Source organism: Eleginops maclovinus, chromosome 18 (assembly GCF_036324505.1).
Source record: "Eleginops maclovinus isolate JMC-PN-2008 ecotype Puerto Natales chromosome 18, JC_Emac_rtc_rv5, whole genome shotgun sequence".
NCBI classification, from domain to species: Eukaryota; Metazoa; Chordata; class Actinopteri; order Perciformes; family Eleginopidae; genus Eleginops; species Eleginops maclovinus.
This window is the reverse complement of record NC_086366.1, coordinates 2,112,275-2,125,926: the sequence shown is the minus strand read 5'-3', so window position 1 is coordinate 2,125,926 and position 13,652 is coordinate 2,112,275. Positions and strand designations below refer to the sequence as shown.

At 39.6% G+C, this 13,652-nt stretch overlaps 1 protein-coding gene across 1 annotated transcript in view; it reads right to left on the bottom strand.

Moving 5' to 3' along the window:
* Positions 1-2,731, bottom strand: part of chrd (chordin) — a 20,834-nt gene extending 18,103 nt beyond the window's left edge. The window contains exon 1 of the mRNA XM_063907862.1: positions 2,442-2,731. Within this exon, the coding sequence (XP_063763932.1) occupies positions 2,442-2,580 (139 nt within the window). The 5' untranslated portion in view covers positions 2,581-2,731. The remainder of the gene's footprint in view (positions 1-2,441) is intronic.
* Between the last annotated feature and the right edge of the window lie 10,921 nt (positions 2,732-13,652).

Genomic DNA, 13,652 nt, shown 5'->3' with positions numbered 1-13,652 from the left:
TCAGCAAAGTAAGAGAGGAGGTACTTTAACGTGCATGGTGAAATATCAGAATTGAAATGGAACGATGACCGTGAGGCTGCAGAGGAGCTCACGTTGTGTTTACTGTATCACGAGCTGGTTGAGCCAGCGTTCAGTTTCATATATTAGAAGCAAAGAGTTTTATTGAGATATTTTCTGTGCAAAAAAACACAACTGAAATAAAGACTGATGAGTTGTACTTAAAAAACAGTGGGGTTTTGGCATTGCATTGTGGGTAGAACATGCATACTACTGTTATATCCGATGATATTAAATGAATGAACTGAGGACAATATAAACTGAGCATCATATTAACAATAATGCTCCAGTTTAAGTCAAATATATATATGTTTTTGGCAGAAATATAACCGAGCTAATGCAGAATTAAGGCTTATGTAAGATATATATTATTTACACCTGAATTGACACCAAAGATGATCTTCAACGTAAAGAAATTCACGGAAAATCTCACCAAAAACTCTAGATTTCAAAGAGAGAAATACCTTTAAAACATCTGAGAAAAGATTCTTTAATAAGTATTCTTTAATTATTCAATATTCTGTCTTCGTCTATGTGGAAATGACCGTGACTAAAGGGCCTCTTTCACTCTTTGGCCAATTTTAAGGGTTTTATTTACTCAATATTGTCTTCAGTGCTTCTTAAAAGGGCAGCTGATTTAGGTTTTATCCACATTTATTTTGCTTAACTTACACCTACTTGGTAGCCTATAACAAGCTCATGCATGGACCATTAAGACACTGAAGCCCTATTAAAATAAGATTAAAAGGAAAAATGTTATTGTTTCACTTGTGCTCAGAGCCATAACACATTACAGCTCTAATGTACGGTGTGTGTACAGGAGATAAAACCCAGCTTTTACTTTAATTAGTGAAGCCATTATTGAGTGTTAGTCACGCCGTGTTACTAAGAATATCTCAGTGATTCTGGGTTAGGATAACAGCCCAAGAGCACTGTGTGTGTGTGTGTGTGTGTGTGTGTGTGTGTGTGTGTGTGTGTGTGTGTGTGTGTGTGTGTGTGTGTGTGTGTGTGTGTGTGTGTGTGTGTGTGTGTGTGTGTTTCTGCTCGTTGCTGCCAACCTGGTTCACATTATTCCTTCATTACAGTGACTGAGCAGTCCAGTTAAACAACCAGAGCCAAACTGTGAGGCTGCCACTTCTGTCTCTGCACAAATAAATCATCTCAGAGCAGCCAATGCTTGTAATGTAATGGAAAGTCGATTTGATTTTAGTTTCCAGTGTTAACGTGGAGTTCCCACAGTCTGAACTGCAGGGTAGTTACCTTACAGAAACCGCAGTGAGTTTTGTGCTCAGGGGCTTTCTAACACATCAATCAAATGGCATCCACTTGCGGTTATGACTCAGATGTTTGCCTCTGGTTTACACATGGAGCTAGAGAACAATTCAAGAGTATTTGGAAATGCACGAAGTTTATGTGGGCCTGGTGCATTTCAGAAGAGCTGGAAAACTGTGCTAAAAGTTCTGAGGAAGCCTCACCTGCATAACACACCAGGGTTCATGGGGAAATCATGCAATTTAAGATGTACTGTTTGTGTTTTCATCCAAAAGTAGTCTGTGTTTGTGTCCGACTTGCACTACAGATGCTATGAATGCTAACAATGTAATTCGGCATGATTTTAAAATAAAATAACAGCATTTAATCCTAAACAAATGACTTTTTTAACAGCCTCTTAGTGCTAGTTGCTGCCTACCTCAATATGAGAGTAATCGTCGGTAATGTGTACTGGATGCTAGCTCTCTATATAATATATACTTGCTCTACAGTCCAATAAACACAACATGTCTAGCACTACTAACTTTAAAAATGCACTTTTTTTAACGAAGATGTGGTCCAGTCTTCTCACATAGTGGTACTACAGACAATTTACTTTAAAGGCACATAAACTCAACATGCCAAGCTCTGTTCACATTAAAAACGACACTTTTTGAACGGGGTTTGGTACGGTTTTGGGCTCACGTATTGGTATTATAGCCATGGTTGGAATTATAGTAGCTTGGTCATGTGTGTATTGAATTAACAAAAGGCAACTCTTTAATAATTGCAAATGCATGGTTACTTTAAAGTCCCATAGTTTGGTACGGTTATTACTTAGTGGTGCCAAAATTACATGGTTGGACATTAAAGTAGCTTGTATTTCCCTAAAATGCAGGTCATTGGGGCTATTTGTGTATTGGAAGCTAGACGAATTATAGAGTGGCTGCTCTTCATTGAAACCATACACAAGGAACTTTAAATTCCCATAAGCACAACATGCTCGGCACTGGTCTCCGTAAAAAAGACCCTTTTTTAACGGAAGTTTTGTACGGTGGTGTTGTAGAGGTGTTACATAATACAAAGCATGGTTAGAACTGGTAATAAAAGTTAAATATATGTGCTTTTCTTACCTGCCAGGCCTTTGGAGGGCAGCGGCTCCCTCTCAGACTGGATGGGCAGAGCCGGAGACTTCAGTCGCGAGGCTCCGGTGCGCAGCCACGCGCAGCTCAGCACGCACAGCAAGGAGCGGAGCGCGCGGGGACCAAGCATCCCAAAAACCTCCACGAAATCACTTCCCCTCAAACACTCCAATACGGACTACTTCAATGCAGCAACTCGCGACTTATTCAACCCAAAAAATGTCCTCTTTACGTCCAATGTTTAATCATCCAGCGGTTGAGTCAGGGAAGAGGGTTTCCAGTCTGAGCTTCTGTCCTCCGCACAGTCCCGGTCCTCTCTGCTTTATAGGCGGCACTGCTGACAGCTTGGAGCCGAGGGGGAGGTGATGGGTGGGGGTGGGTGATGGAAAAGGGAAATTGACGCCCCTATCAATCCACTAACTCCTCAGATATGCAAACGAGCCTCAGTCTGATTCAACCAGCCGACCAAAACCTCTGTTTTCACCCCAAAGGTCCTGAAGCTTTGTAAAGAGTGTTAGTGGAATTAAAGGGAATGGAAAGATCCTCATAAAAAAATACTAACTTTCAGATAAAACATTATCTTGAACTTAATGGTATCAAATATATAGGCAATATGTATATGTAAGTGCATACAGTGAGAGTATACAATCTGCATTAAATCAAGGACTGTGTGACCTTGTTGAAAATGGATGTTTCAGCAGAAATAAAGAAGGTGTTGTATGTTATCCTTCATGGAACAGCTGAAAGGAGAGATACATGAACTAAAAACTAACTAAAAGTACTGTGTTTACCATAAAAAGTCCTACAACTTTATAAGGAGTATTGGTGGATTTACAGAAAAGGGAAAGTTCCTCATGATAAAATGCTAGCTTTTATAATTTGTAGGATTCAAGATTGTAAAAATGTTATCATCTTTAACAAAATGGTAACAAATATAGAGGTATGAGTTCACAAACAGCATAGGACTGACATTAAATCACATTACCCCAGAAAGTCCTGCAACTTTATAAAGGGAATTGGTGGAAGTGAAGGGAAACGAAAGCTCCTCTGTCATTTGTAGGATTCAAGACTCTAAAAATATCATAATGGCTAACCCAAAATATAAGTTAAGGGTTCACAAACAGTTTCAAACTCACTCACAATTTGTTTTGCACTTTTGGAGACCTCTGGTTGTTTGTCATGCAGCCTCCACACTCCTGATACCTGAACTTCCCTGGGGATTACGAAAGGTTTTCTCTTCTGATTGCAGCGTTGTGTCTCATGCACAGTTTGGTTTCTTTATTCTTCTTTCAGTTACAGAACATTGCATCGTAGGAGGAGCGAAACTAAACTGCAGCTTCATGACAGCAAAGACTTTTCTGTGTTGTCAGTCGGGTAGAGCTACGTCAGCGCTCCTGTGTGCAGTAAAAGTGAATCTCCACTTCATGTACAGTAAGGAATGTGTGTGTGTGTGTGTGTGTGTGTGTGTGTGTGTGTGTGTGTGTGTGTGTGTGTGTGTGTGTGTGTGTGTGTGTGTGTGTGTGTGTGTGTGTGTGTGTGTGTGTGTGTGTGTGTGTGTGTGTGTGTGTGTGTGTGTGTGTGTGTGTGCAGTCTATTTTTCCAAGTGTGTTTGGAGCGGAGACCTAAGTGACTTAACAGAAACAAATGAAAATAGCTGGAATACCTCGGAGCAACACGCTTCAGTTTGAGCCGGACATCTGCAGACCTCTCAGAGCTGCGGGAGTTTACTGTAGAAGACAGAAATCTTATTAATAAGACGCTCACACACAGATACTGGCAACGTGTAACTGAATACATTTACTCAAGTACTTTACTGAAGTACTAAGGACTTCACTCGAGTGTTTGCACTTTATACTACTTCATCTCCACTTCATTTTGGAGGCAAATGTTGTTCTTTTTTACATTTCTTTCTCAGCTTTTGTCACTATTTGCATCTACAAAACACAAACCCACTGATAATCGATGATGCATTATTGTACATTAAGAAACCAAGCAATATAATGAAAGGATGAACACATTCATATTACAATACTATGGACATTGTTCAGAAATAGGCCACACTGCATGAAAAGTAATTTTGGCACGTTTTGATGCCTGAACTGTTGTACTTTTACTTGAGCAAGTATACGTTACGCTGTGTTATGTCCCCAATAAGGTCTAGGGCGAAATGGAGACAGTAACACACAATAAACAATACAATCGAGTGAGTCAGGATGAAAGTGAACCCAACTGTTTTTATTCTTACAAAAAGGAGGAGGAGACAAAGGAGATAGTGTCAAATAAAATAAATACTTATAGCTGTTATTAGTTCTAGTTGTACTTAAGTAAAAGAGCTGAGCACTTCTTCCACTTCTACATGACAAGAACATGTTTCTATTAGACTTAAAAGGACTAAAGTAGAGCAGATAATACTCATGGAAAGATGTGTTTAGGAAGAGACAGAGTAAGATTTTGAATGCATGACTTTTAAGGGTAACTTTTACCCAAGTGAAAGACATGAGTCCTTCCTTCACTATTGCAAAACATTCCCTTTAAAGTGAGAGTAAACTGTTGCTCTTCTAAGTGTTGGCTCCCACTAAAGTCTCCCTGCACGACTCGATCTTAAGACCGTGGTTTTCCAACTTTTCACTCGAGCAGAAAGTTCTTCTTCCACATCTGGATGCAGGTGTCAGGCGCTGTGTGACATCAGATGCTGAGTTTGCTTCACAACAGCTACAAGTGGAATCTATCCGGGCCCATTGAGCTCTGGGAAACTCTCCCATCAAACAAACAGAGCGGGAGGGAGGGAGGGGTCCCTCAGGGGCCCCGACAAATGCTCGGCTTCAGGTCCGCTCTGGGGGATTCATCTCAGGGAGTTCAGGACGGGTCAGGCCTGGATGAAGTGTTTGGAATAAAGGGGCGATTGACCGGGGATAAATATATGAAATGATTATGAAACCATGAGTTTACTGTCCACTAGTAACTTGAAGCATGTTCTGAATACTGTTCCCCTTGACCTGAATATTTACGTTTACTGCAGCTTTACTCCACTTAGTTTGGAAGAATACACGCTACTTTTTACTTCACTACATTCTTTTAACACTCAGCTAATTTTAAATATACAGGATATTATGCTATGATTATTTGATGCATTACTGTGCTACCAGTAAACCCAGACTTTAAAAAGTATTTACAACGATGTGTACACAAGCCACGGTAAAGCAATACGCATTAAAAAGAGGATACAATAATAAAGTTTAAGAAATAACTATAATATATCTACTTTTTAAAGCTTTGGGTACATTTCCTGCTTGTACTTCTGTTCTAATTCTACTTTTATTTAAGTATGTCCAGACCAAAGTGGTTCCTACTTTCCCTTAAGTATAGGATCAGACTATTCTTCCACCTCTCTGCATAATAAATGTCATTTATAATACAGTTTAAAAGCCATAGTGGGAATGTTAACGTGTGCAAAATACCTTAAGTAAGTCCTGATTGTACTTAAATAGTTCCACTTAAGTAAGGTTTTGGATTGGCTTGTAACTGAGTATGTTTAGACTGTAGTCATACTTGATCAAAATGTACTTCTTTCACTTTTGGATGTATATGTTTTAAAAGCTGTTTAATATCATACAAAAGTATTTTAACTTGTAAATACTTTTCTCTTTTTAATTAAGTTTTCCAATTAAAGCCTTCCAGTTCTAACCCAGTATTTTTACCATGTGGTTTGGCTTTTATTATATATATATTTTACTGCTAAATATCTCTTTTGCAGTGAGAATAAAACTGATATGTGTTCCCATTGAAGTCTCAAGAACCACTGAATGACAAACCCAGTTTAATTCTTCCCTTTAAGTTCCTCTTTATCCCCCTCAGTAAACACAGAATGATAGGAGCCCCTTAAACTCTTGAGTCTTTGCACTACAACCTCGCGTAAAAAGTGCTAAATCGAATCGGTTTCTGTGCCAAAAGTGCAGACCGAGGTGCGAGCGCGAGGTGTTATCTTTACGCATGTGTCACATTACGATGCCTGTGGGAGCCACTTCCATCCGGGTGCGGAGAATCACGCCCCCCACCCTCCAATGGGAGTCGATGATGGCCTGTTTGCACTTCATCATAGGGTGATAAGCGACACTTTTGTCCCGCGCTGCACACGGTGCTCCATTAGGCAGACTGGAGGCTGGAGTGTCTATTGGAGCCGGGCTGTGTATTGGAAGAGTCCAGGGCCTGTTTGGGAACAGACTCTCCAAGTTAAAGAACACAAAGTTATTTCCAATTAAAAAAAGTTATTGTTTTATGTGGTTTTGGTTAAACTTACCAGAGTAAACAATGTTATTTTGTTCTTTTAAATAAATATGCCGAATTACAGATAAGTCGTTTTGGATTTAAGAAACATGTTTGGAAAAGCAGTGTCGTGCAGTTCTACCTTTCCTGCTGCTAAATCAACTCAAAACACGTCGATTTTCCAATGAAGTTCAGTTCTTTAAGTCCGAAAAATTGAAAAACACAGCATGCTATTAATGCACAACTCATCACTGATTCAAAGATAAGCATTTACTTATAATTAAAAGCACATTTTTGAATATAAGCTGCTTTATGTCATATTTAAGGCGTTTTTGCAGCAAATATACTGGATGTTTCGTCCTTATGGTCTATAGTCATCCTGTTGATATGTAAACATGCATTGTTCATGTTGATATATGTGCAATGCCTTGTTTACATGCAGCTCTAACAACAAATAAATCCCACTTTTGGACCAATAAAGTGCATCTAATATGAGTTGCAGATCTCTTAACTCCTCTAAATAAAGTGTCAGTGTTTCCAGACGCCTTTTCGTCATAAAGCTGCACGAGCATCTTGAGTTTGTGGATATGGTTTCCTGCTGTTCCTGTTTTTGGATCAGGAGAGGTGTTGTTCTGAGAGCTGGATTTACAGAATCAACTCTGAAGTCATCGCTGAGGAGAAGCCACGGAACATTACAGCCCAGTAAAATCGATTAACCGTGGAGAGCTCTTCGTGAGTCGACTCAGAGCCGCGAGCTGAATTAGAAGCAGGCACAAATATTATTTTGTATTTTAGTTTGTAATGTGTTTTTATATCGCTCCACATTCCAGGAGGATATCACACACTGCTGGCACAGAACAAGAGACGTGGAGCAACAGATTTCTACACACATCATTAAAAGGACATCATCGATACTGCGTGTGTACGTGTGTGTGTGTGTGTGTGTGTGTATTTGCTCGTATTTGTCAGACGCCAAGCTTTTCAGTTATAAATGAACACACACACACACACACACACACACACACACACACACACACACACACACACACACACACACACACACACACACACACACACACACACACACACACACACACACACGCACACACACACACACACACTTAATCTGTCTGTCTGACTACACACAGTTAGACTCAGGGAACCGCATCCTGTTTGCTGGTTGGACTGGAGAGAGAGAGAAGGGGGGGGGGGTATTCAGAGAGGGAGCTATAGCCTGGCAGATGTGCCCCTATCTCTCGCGCGCGCACACACACACACACACACACACACACACACACACACACACACACACACACACACACACACACACACACACACACACACACACACACACACACACACACACACACCTACACACACACACCACCTGTTCCTCATCACTTGGGAGCTTTGTGCACTAACACGGATGACATGTTTTACCCTTTGCTTTTACAATGAGACTTAAGTGACCGTGTGATTCACTTAAACAACAGGAACCAATTAAATAAACTAGTTGCTTCTAGAGAAAGCATGCAGGATAAACTACGTGCTTTAGAGAAGATATCCCATAATGGTTGTAGAACAAATGATGGTCTTTCTGCTTGTGTTCATTTCCCTGGAAATGCATCTCAAAGACCCACTTATTGCTGAGTCATGTTTAGATAAGCCTCGATCCACAGTCTGGGCTGTAATTGTGCTTTTCCTTTCAAGATAAAAAGGCTTTATTTGTCATATGCATGATTACAAATGAGGTCACAGGCTCCTCCAACATACTTCAGACGTCAAAATAAGTATAAATATTGCAAAAATAAATAAAATAGTGCAAGATAGTGGTGCGAATAACACATTTTTGGAAGTAAATGCAAAAAAAAGTGAAAATATTAAAACAGAATACAATATAGAACTGAACTGTGGAATAAAATACTGGTTTCTAAAATAAAATATAAACAAAAGAATGTGTTCTTGCACATAACTGTTGCATTTTGCAAATTTTAGTCGAGGTTTTTCTATTTTCTGCACTCATATTTTACCCAGAAAAAGACTTAGATTAAGGGAATCAAACATCCTGCAGAAGCTCACTGGTGCAAATAACACATTTGCAATTAAATGCAAAAACAAGTATAAATGTGGAATAAAATACAGCGTTTTGTAATAATATATAAATACATTTTAAACAGGATTTTTACATAATTAAGCTGGATTTTAAATGAAGGGTTTTACATCATATTTAGACATTTAAGGGTCATCTTGTACACCATAAATGCACCATTATCTTGCACTATTTAATTTCTATTACTTCCTGCATTATTTCGTATTTATTTGTATGTCCTATGTGTTGCATGATTGCATTAGCTATTGTGCATTATGACAAATAAAGCCTTTTTATCTGGAAAATAAATGAACAATTACAGCCAGACTGAGTATCGTCTCTTATCTAAACATGACTCAGCAATAAGTGGGACTTTGAGATGCATCTCGAGCAAATAAATGCTACAATGGGGACTGAGCCATCCTGCAGGAGCTGGAGTTGCAGCAGGATGTCTCTGCAGAGGAACACAACAGGTCATGATGCGTTCACGGCCCTCTGTGTTATGCAGATGCTGATAATGATGGTAATAAGAGGATGCGTGCTCAGTTGTGACGCTAATTCGCCTCACTCAGTATGCAAATAGCGAGGAGTCTTGCAGAGTCGATGTTTATTCATTCAAAGCGGAATCAGCGCGCAGACAGTCAAAACCTCGGAGAGAAAAGCGGACCTGTCCTCTGCCCTCTCATCGGCGCTATTTCCGAATTAAATCCACGATGGAGAGTGTGTGAGAATAATTACTGCAGCCAGTGAGCGGGGTATCTCCAAACGGAGGCTGGGGGGGGGGTGTTGGGTTTATTTTGACACCTGGGGGAGAAGAGCAGTGTGATTACAGGATCCATCATTGCCTCCAATAAATAGCTTTACCACTGCAGTGACTTGCATTGTAACCTCAGGTCGATACTATTCTGTCAGCTATCCAGAAATACATTTGAGGAAACTTCTGATGTATTCTACTCACTTTAAATCCTCACGTGATGTTCAGGGTGGAGATTCATTAAATGCATGGTTAAATTCAAGCCATCCTAAATAAAGTCAAAGTGATAAACAAATAAATGCATCAATAATAACAATCACCTAAAATAAGTGAATGGATTTGGATTATTATGCAAAATGGACGCCTTTATTTTCTGTATTTTAAATTGGACTTAATTTAGATTCTAAATTTAAATTATTTAATAATATTTAAACGATTTTTCATATTAATTATTATTTTTATTTAAATTGTTAAAAAATAATATTTTATATCAAATTATTTTTACTTTTTCTACAAGTTTATTTTGGACAATCCACTTAAGACAGATCCCATAAGTATAAAAAAGCAAAGTGTATCAGAAGAACAAGAGCTGATTGTTAAGCACAAACACTTCCTCCTCTCTCTTTTAATAGGTAATAAATTATTGGATTGTCCTTTCTGATTAAAGTGCAAATGTCCTTGAACTCTTTTGGATGGCTCGAATCATTTGAACTATAATTACTGTTAGACTAAATGCATTGTTGTTGATAAACTCCTCACATGATTTACAGGTGGAGTATTGATTTGAAGCACGTGTGAATGTTCAAGTACATCAAACATGTGCACGAGTACTTGAATACCTGTACTTCCACCTTTGAGAGGCAATACAGATCAAAATGTTTCCTTTGAAGTGTGATCAGAAGTATGAATGCACCTTTTAATCACACAGGCAATTCAAAGTGCTTTACCTAAGACATCAAAAGCATAAAACACACAAAAAGAGAATAAAAAAATCACTGCAAACATGTGAACGTTTACAAGAAGCTTAAAATATCTGTGCTCTAGAACAGTGTGAGAGAGTAGGGGAGACCGGGGTCAGATACAGTGTCAGATACAGCTGATTCATGATGAAGGCCATGCTGCAACACTGGCTTATTAGGCACAGTGATTAAATGCAGTAGGCATAAAGATAAAAGCAAGACGTTAAATTAAAACACCAAGCAGAAAACATTCAGATGTTCTTCTACGATTTTAAGTGTTCATTTTAATATTTGGATCATATTTATTATTCTATCTATAAGTAATATGCCCTCTAAATATGTGTTAACTGTAAACATATCAGACAAATCTGTCCACCCTGTCATATTTGACTGAGGTTTCAGATAATATCTGGTTATCTGGCGACCAGCACAGCATGCTCAAATCTGACATCGATATGAAGCTGATTCCCATATCACCATTATCTCTACTAACTACAAACAGCACCTTTCTGTGAGAGGGGAGGAGTACTCAGCTCTGGTACCTGAGTACAAGTACAAGTACTCAGATCTGGTACCTGAGTACAAGTACAAGTACTCAGCTCTGGTACTAGAGTACAAGTACAAGTACTCAGATCTGGTACCTGAGTACAAGTAGCAAGTACTCAGATCTGGTACCTGAGTACAAGAAGCAAGTACTCAGATCTGGTACCTGAGTAAAAGTAGAAGTACTCAGATCTTGTACCTGAGTACAAGTACAAGTACTCAGATATTGTACCTGAGTACAAGTAGAAGTACTCAGATATTGTACCTAGAGTAAAAGTAGAAGTACTCAGATCTTGTACTAGAGTAAAAGTAGAAGTACTCAGATATTGTACTTGAGTAAAAGTACAAGTACTCAGATATTGTACTTGAGTAAAAGTACAAGTACTCAGATCTTGTACTTGAGTAAAAGTACAAGTACTCAGGTCTTGTACTTGAGTAAAGTAGAAGTACTCAGGTCTTGTACTTGAGTAAAGTAGAAGTACTCAGATCTTGTACTTGAGTAAAGTAGAAGTACTCAGGTCTTGTACTTGAGTAAAGTAGAAGTACTCAGGTCTTGTACTTGAGTAAAGTAGAAGTACTCAGGTCTTGTACTTGAGTAAAGTAGAAGTACTCAGATCTTGTACTTGAGTAAAAGTACAAGTACTCAGGTCTTGTACTTGAGTAAAGTAGAAGTACTCAGGTCTTGTACTTGAGTAAAGTAGAAGTACTCAGGTCTTGTACTTGAGTAAAGTAGAAGTACTCAGGTCTTGTTCTTGAGTAAAGTAGAAGTACCAGAGTGTAGGAATACTCTGTCACAGTAAAAGTATTCTAAATGTTCCTCCAGTGAAAGTAGAAAGTACTCTCCTCTAAATGTACTTAAAGTAGCGACAGTAAAAGTAGTCATTGTCTGATTGGTCCATTTCAGAATAATATCTCTGATATGTTTTATAATGATTGATCATTAAAGTGTTCTCAGAGCTGGTAAAGGTGCAGCTAGTTTGAATGGCTTTGTATACTGCAGGGTAGCTGCTGGATTTACTGCAGGTGAACTACAGTCTGATTTAAGGGAGATTATATTTACCATCATTAATCCTAATCTGCCTAGCAACTAAATAAATGTAGTGGAGTAGAATAAGAGTAGAAGTACAAAGTAGTATACAATTGTTTTAAAAGTAGATATCTTCAGGTTGAATTGTAGTTGGTCTGAAGTTACAGACAGAAAAGCAGTGTGCCAACCAGCCCCGGTCTCCGGTCTCCCCTACTTTAGTAAAACTACTTAATCCCATTCCACTTACCCCCAGAGAACCTCCACACAGTAGACCTGGCCAAACATTCACACATGGCACGACTCGTTTCAACAGTTATCCATCCTTCCTGTAAAACTCCCCCCCTCCCTTTGAAATGTGCATTGCGCCCCTCTCATTTCTGTTTACAAGACTCAAATTGCTTCCACACACTTTATTCCTAAAAGCCCATAGATCTGCAGGGGGAGCCGCGCCAGGAGCGGTCACGGCACGAGCATTTTTTACTCTGGCGGTAAATACCTCGAGCGTTAGACGTCAACACACAGTCATCCTGACGAAGAGCCTGAGAGGCGACCGGCTTCTCTTTGACTCATCGCTTATTCCTGAAGTCTGACCCAGTGCTAAACCCATCTTGTGCATGCAGGACGTGAGTGATGCTCACTGGAAAACCGGGCCAAACACCACCACCACCACCACCGCCACCGCCGCTGCTGCTGCTGCTGCTCGTCCCCAGAAGAGCCCCTCGCTGATTGTTTGAAATCGTTTTTTATTCCCCGTTTCAACGAGATTTACAGTTTGGCTGATCCAACGTAATGATTTGAGATTGCACCCTTCCAAGGGACGCGTTGGGGGATGGAGGGAGTTCTTGAAAGAGGGCCCTGAGTTACTCAAAGTGGTCACACGAGGGAGAATATGAACGAGGATGATGCCAAGAACAAGTCAACAGTTATTCTTCACATGGGGCTCGGAGCCTCTGGGGATGGAAGAGAAAACGGGGAAAAGTTTACGGGCGTCCGTCACGTTCTTTTTACTTTTGCCAAAATGGCTCAAACTGAATCTGTGGCTAACATGCAAAAGCAGGGGGGTGTGCAGCCAAGGAAGAGGAGACGAGAGGAGGGGTTTCGATTTTTAAAGAGTTGTGATCGTGCATGCAGCCGGTTGCAGTCGCTCCTATTGGATTTCTGCTGTTTTCCATCTTTAAGCTTTCCTGTTTTTCATTTCTTTACACTGAAGAAATGGAAAAGTTGACTTTAATCAAAAGTATTATGTCAACAAATTATACATATTTGTAGTAGAGTTGATGGATTTCTGTAAATCCACCTGTAAAGTAGCATCTCCCTGATTCCCTTAGCCAAATCCAATGGAATTTTTCCATTGGATTTTGGAAAATTGCCCCCTGCAGAAGTTCTGTGGTAAACATATGTTTTTGAAACTTACACGGTCTGTTCAGCAGGATGATCTCCACATCTAAACAGATTTAAAACCTAAATAGAGTCACCACCGCTAAGCTAATGGCTGCTAGTGTTGGGCGTGATGCTGTTTAGTCGCCTCATTCAGACACTAGCCGTTATTGAATTCACCAGTGGGGTA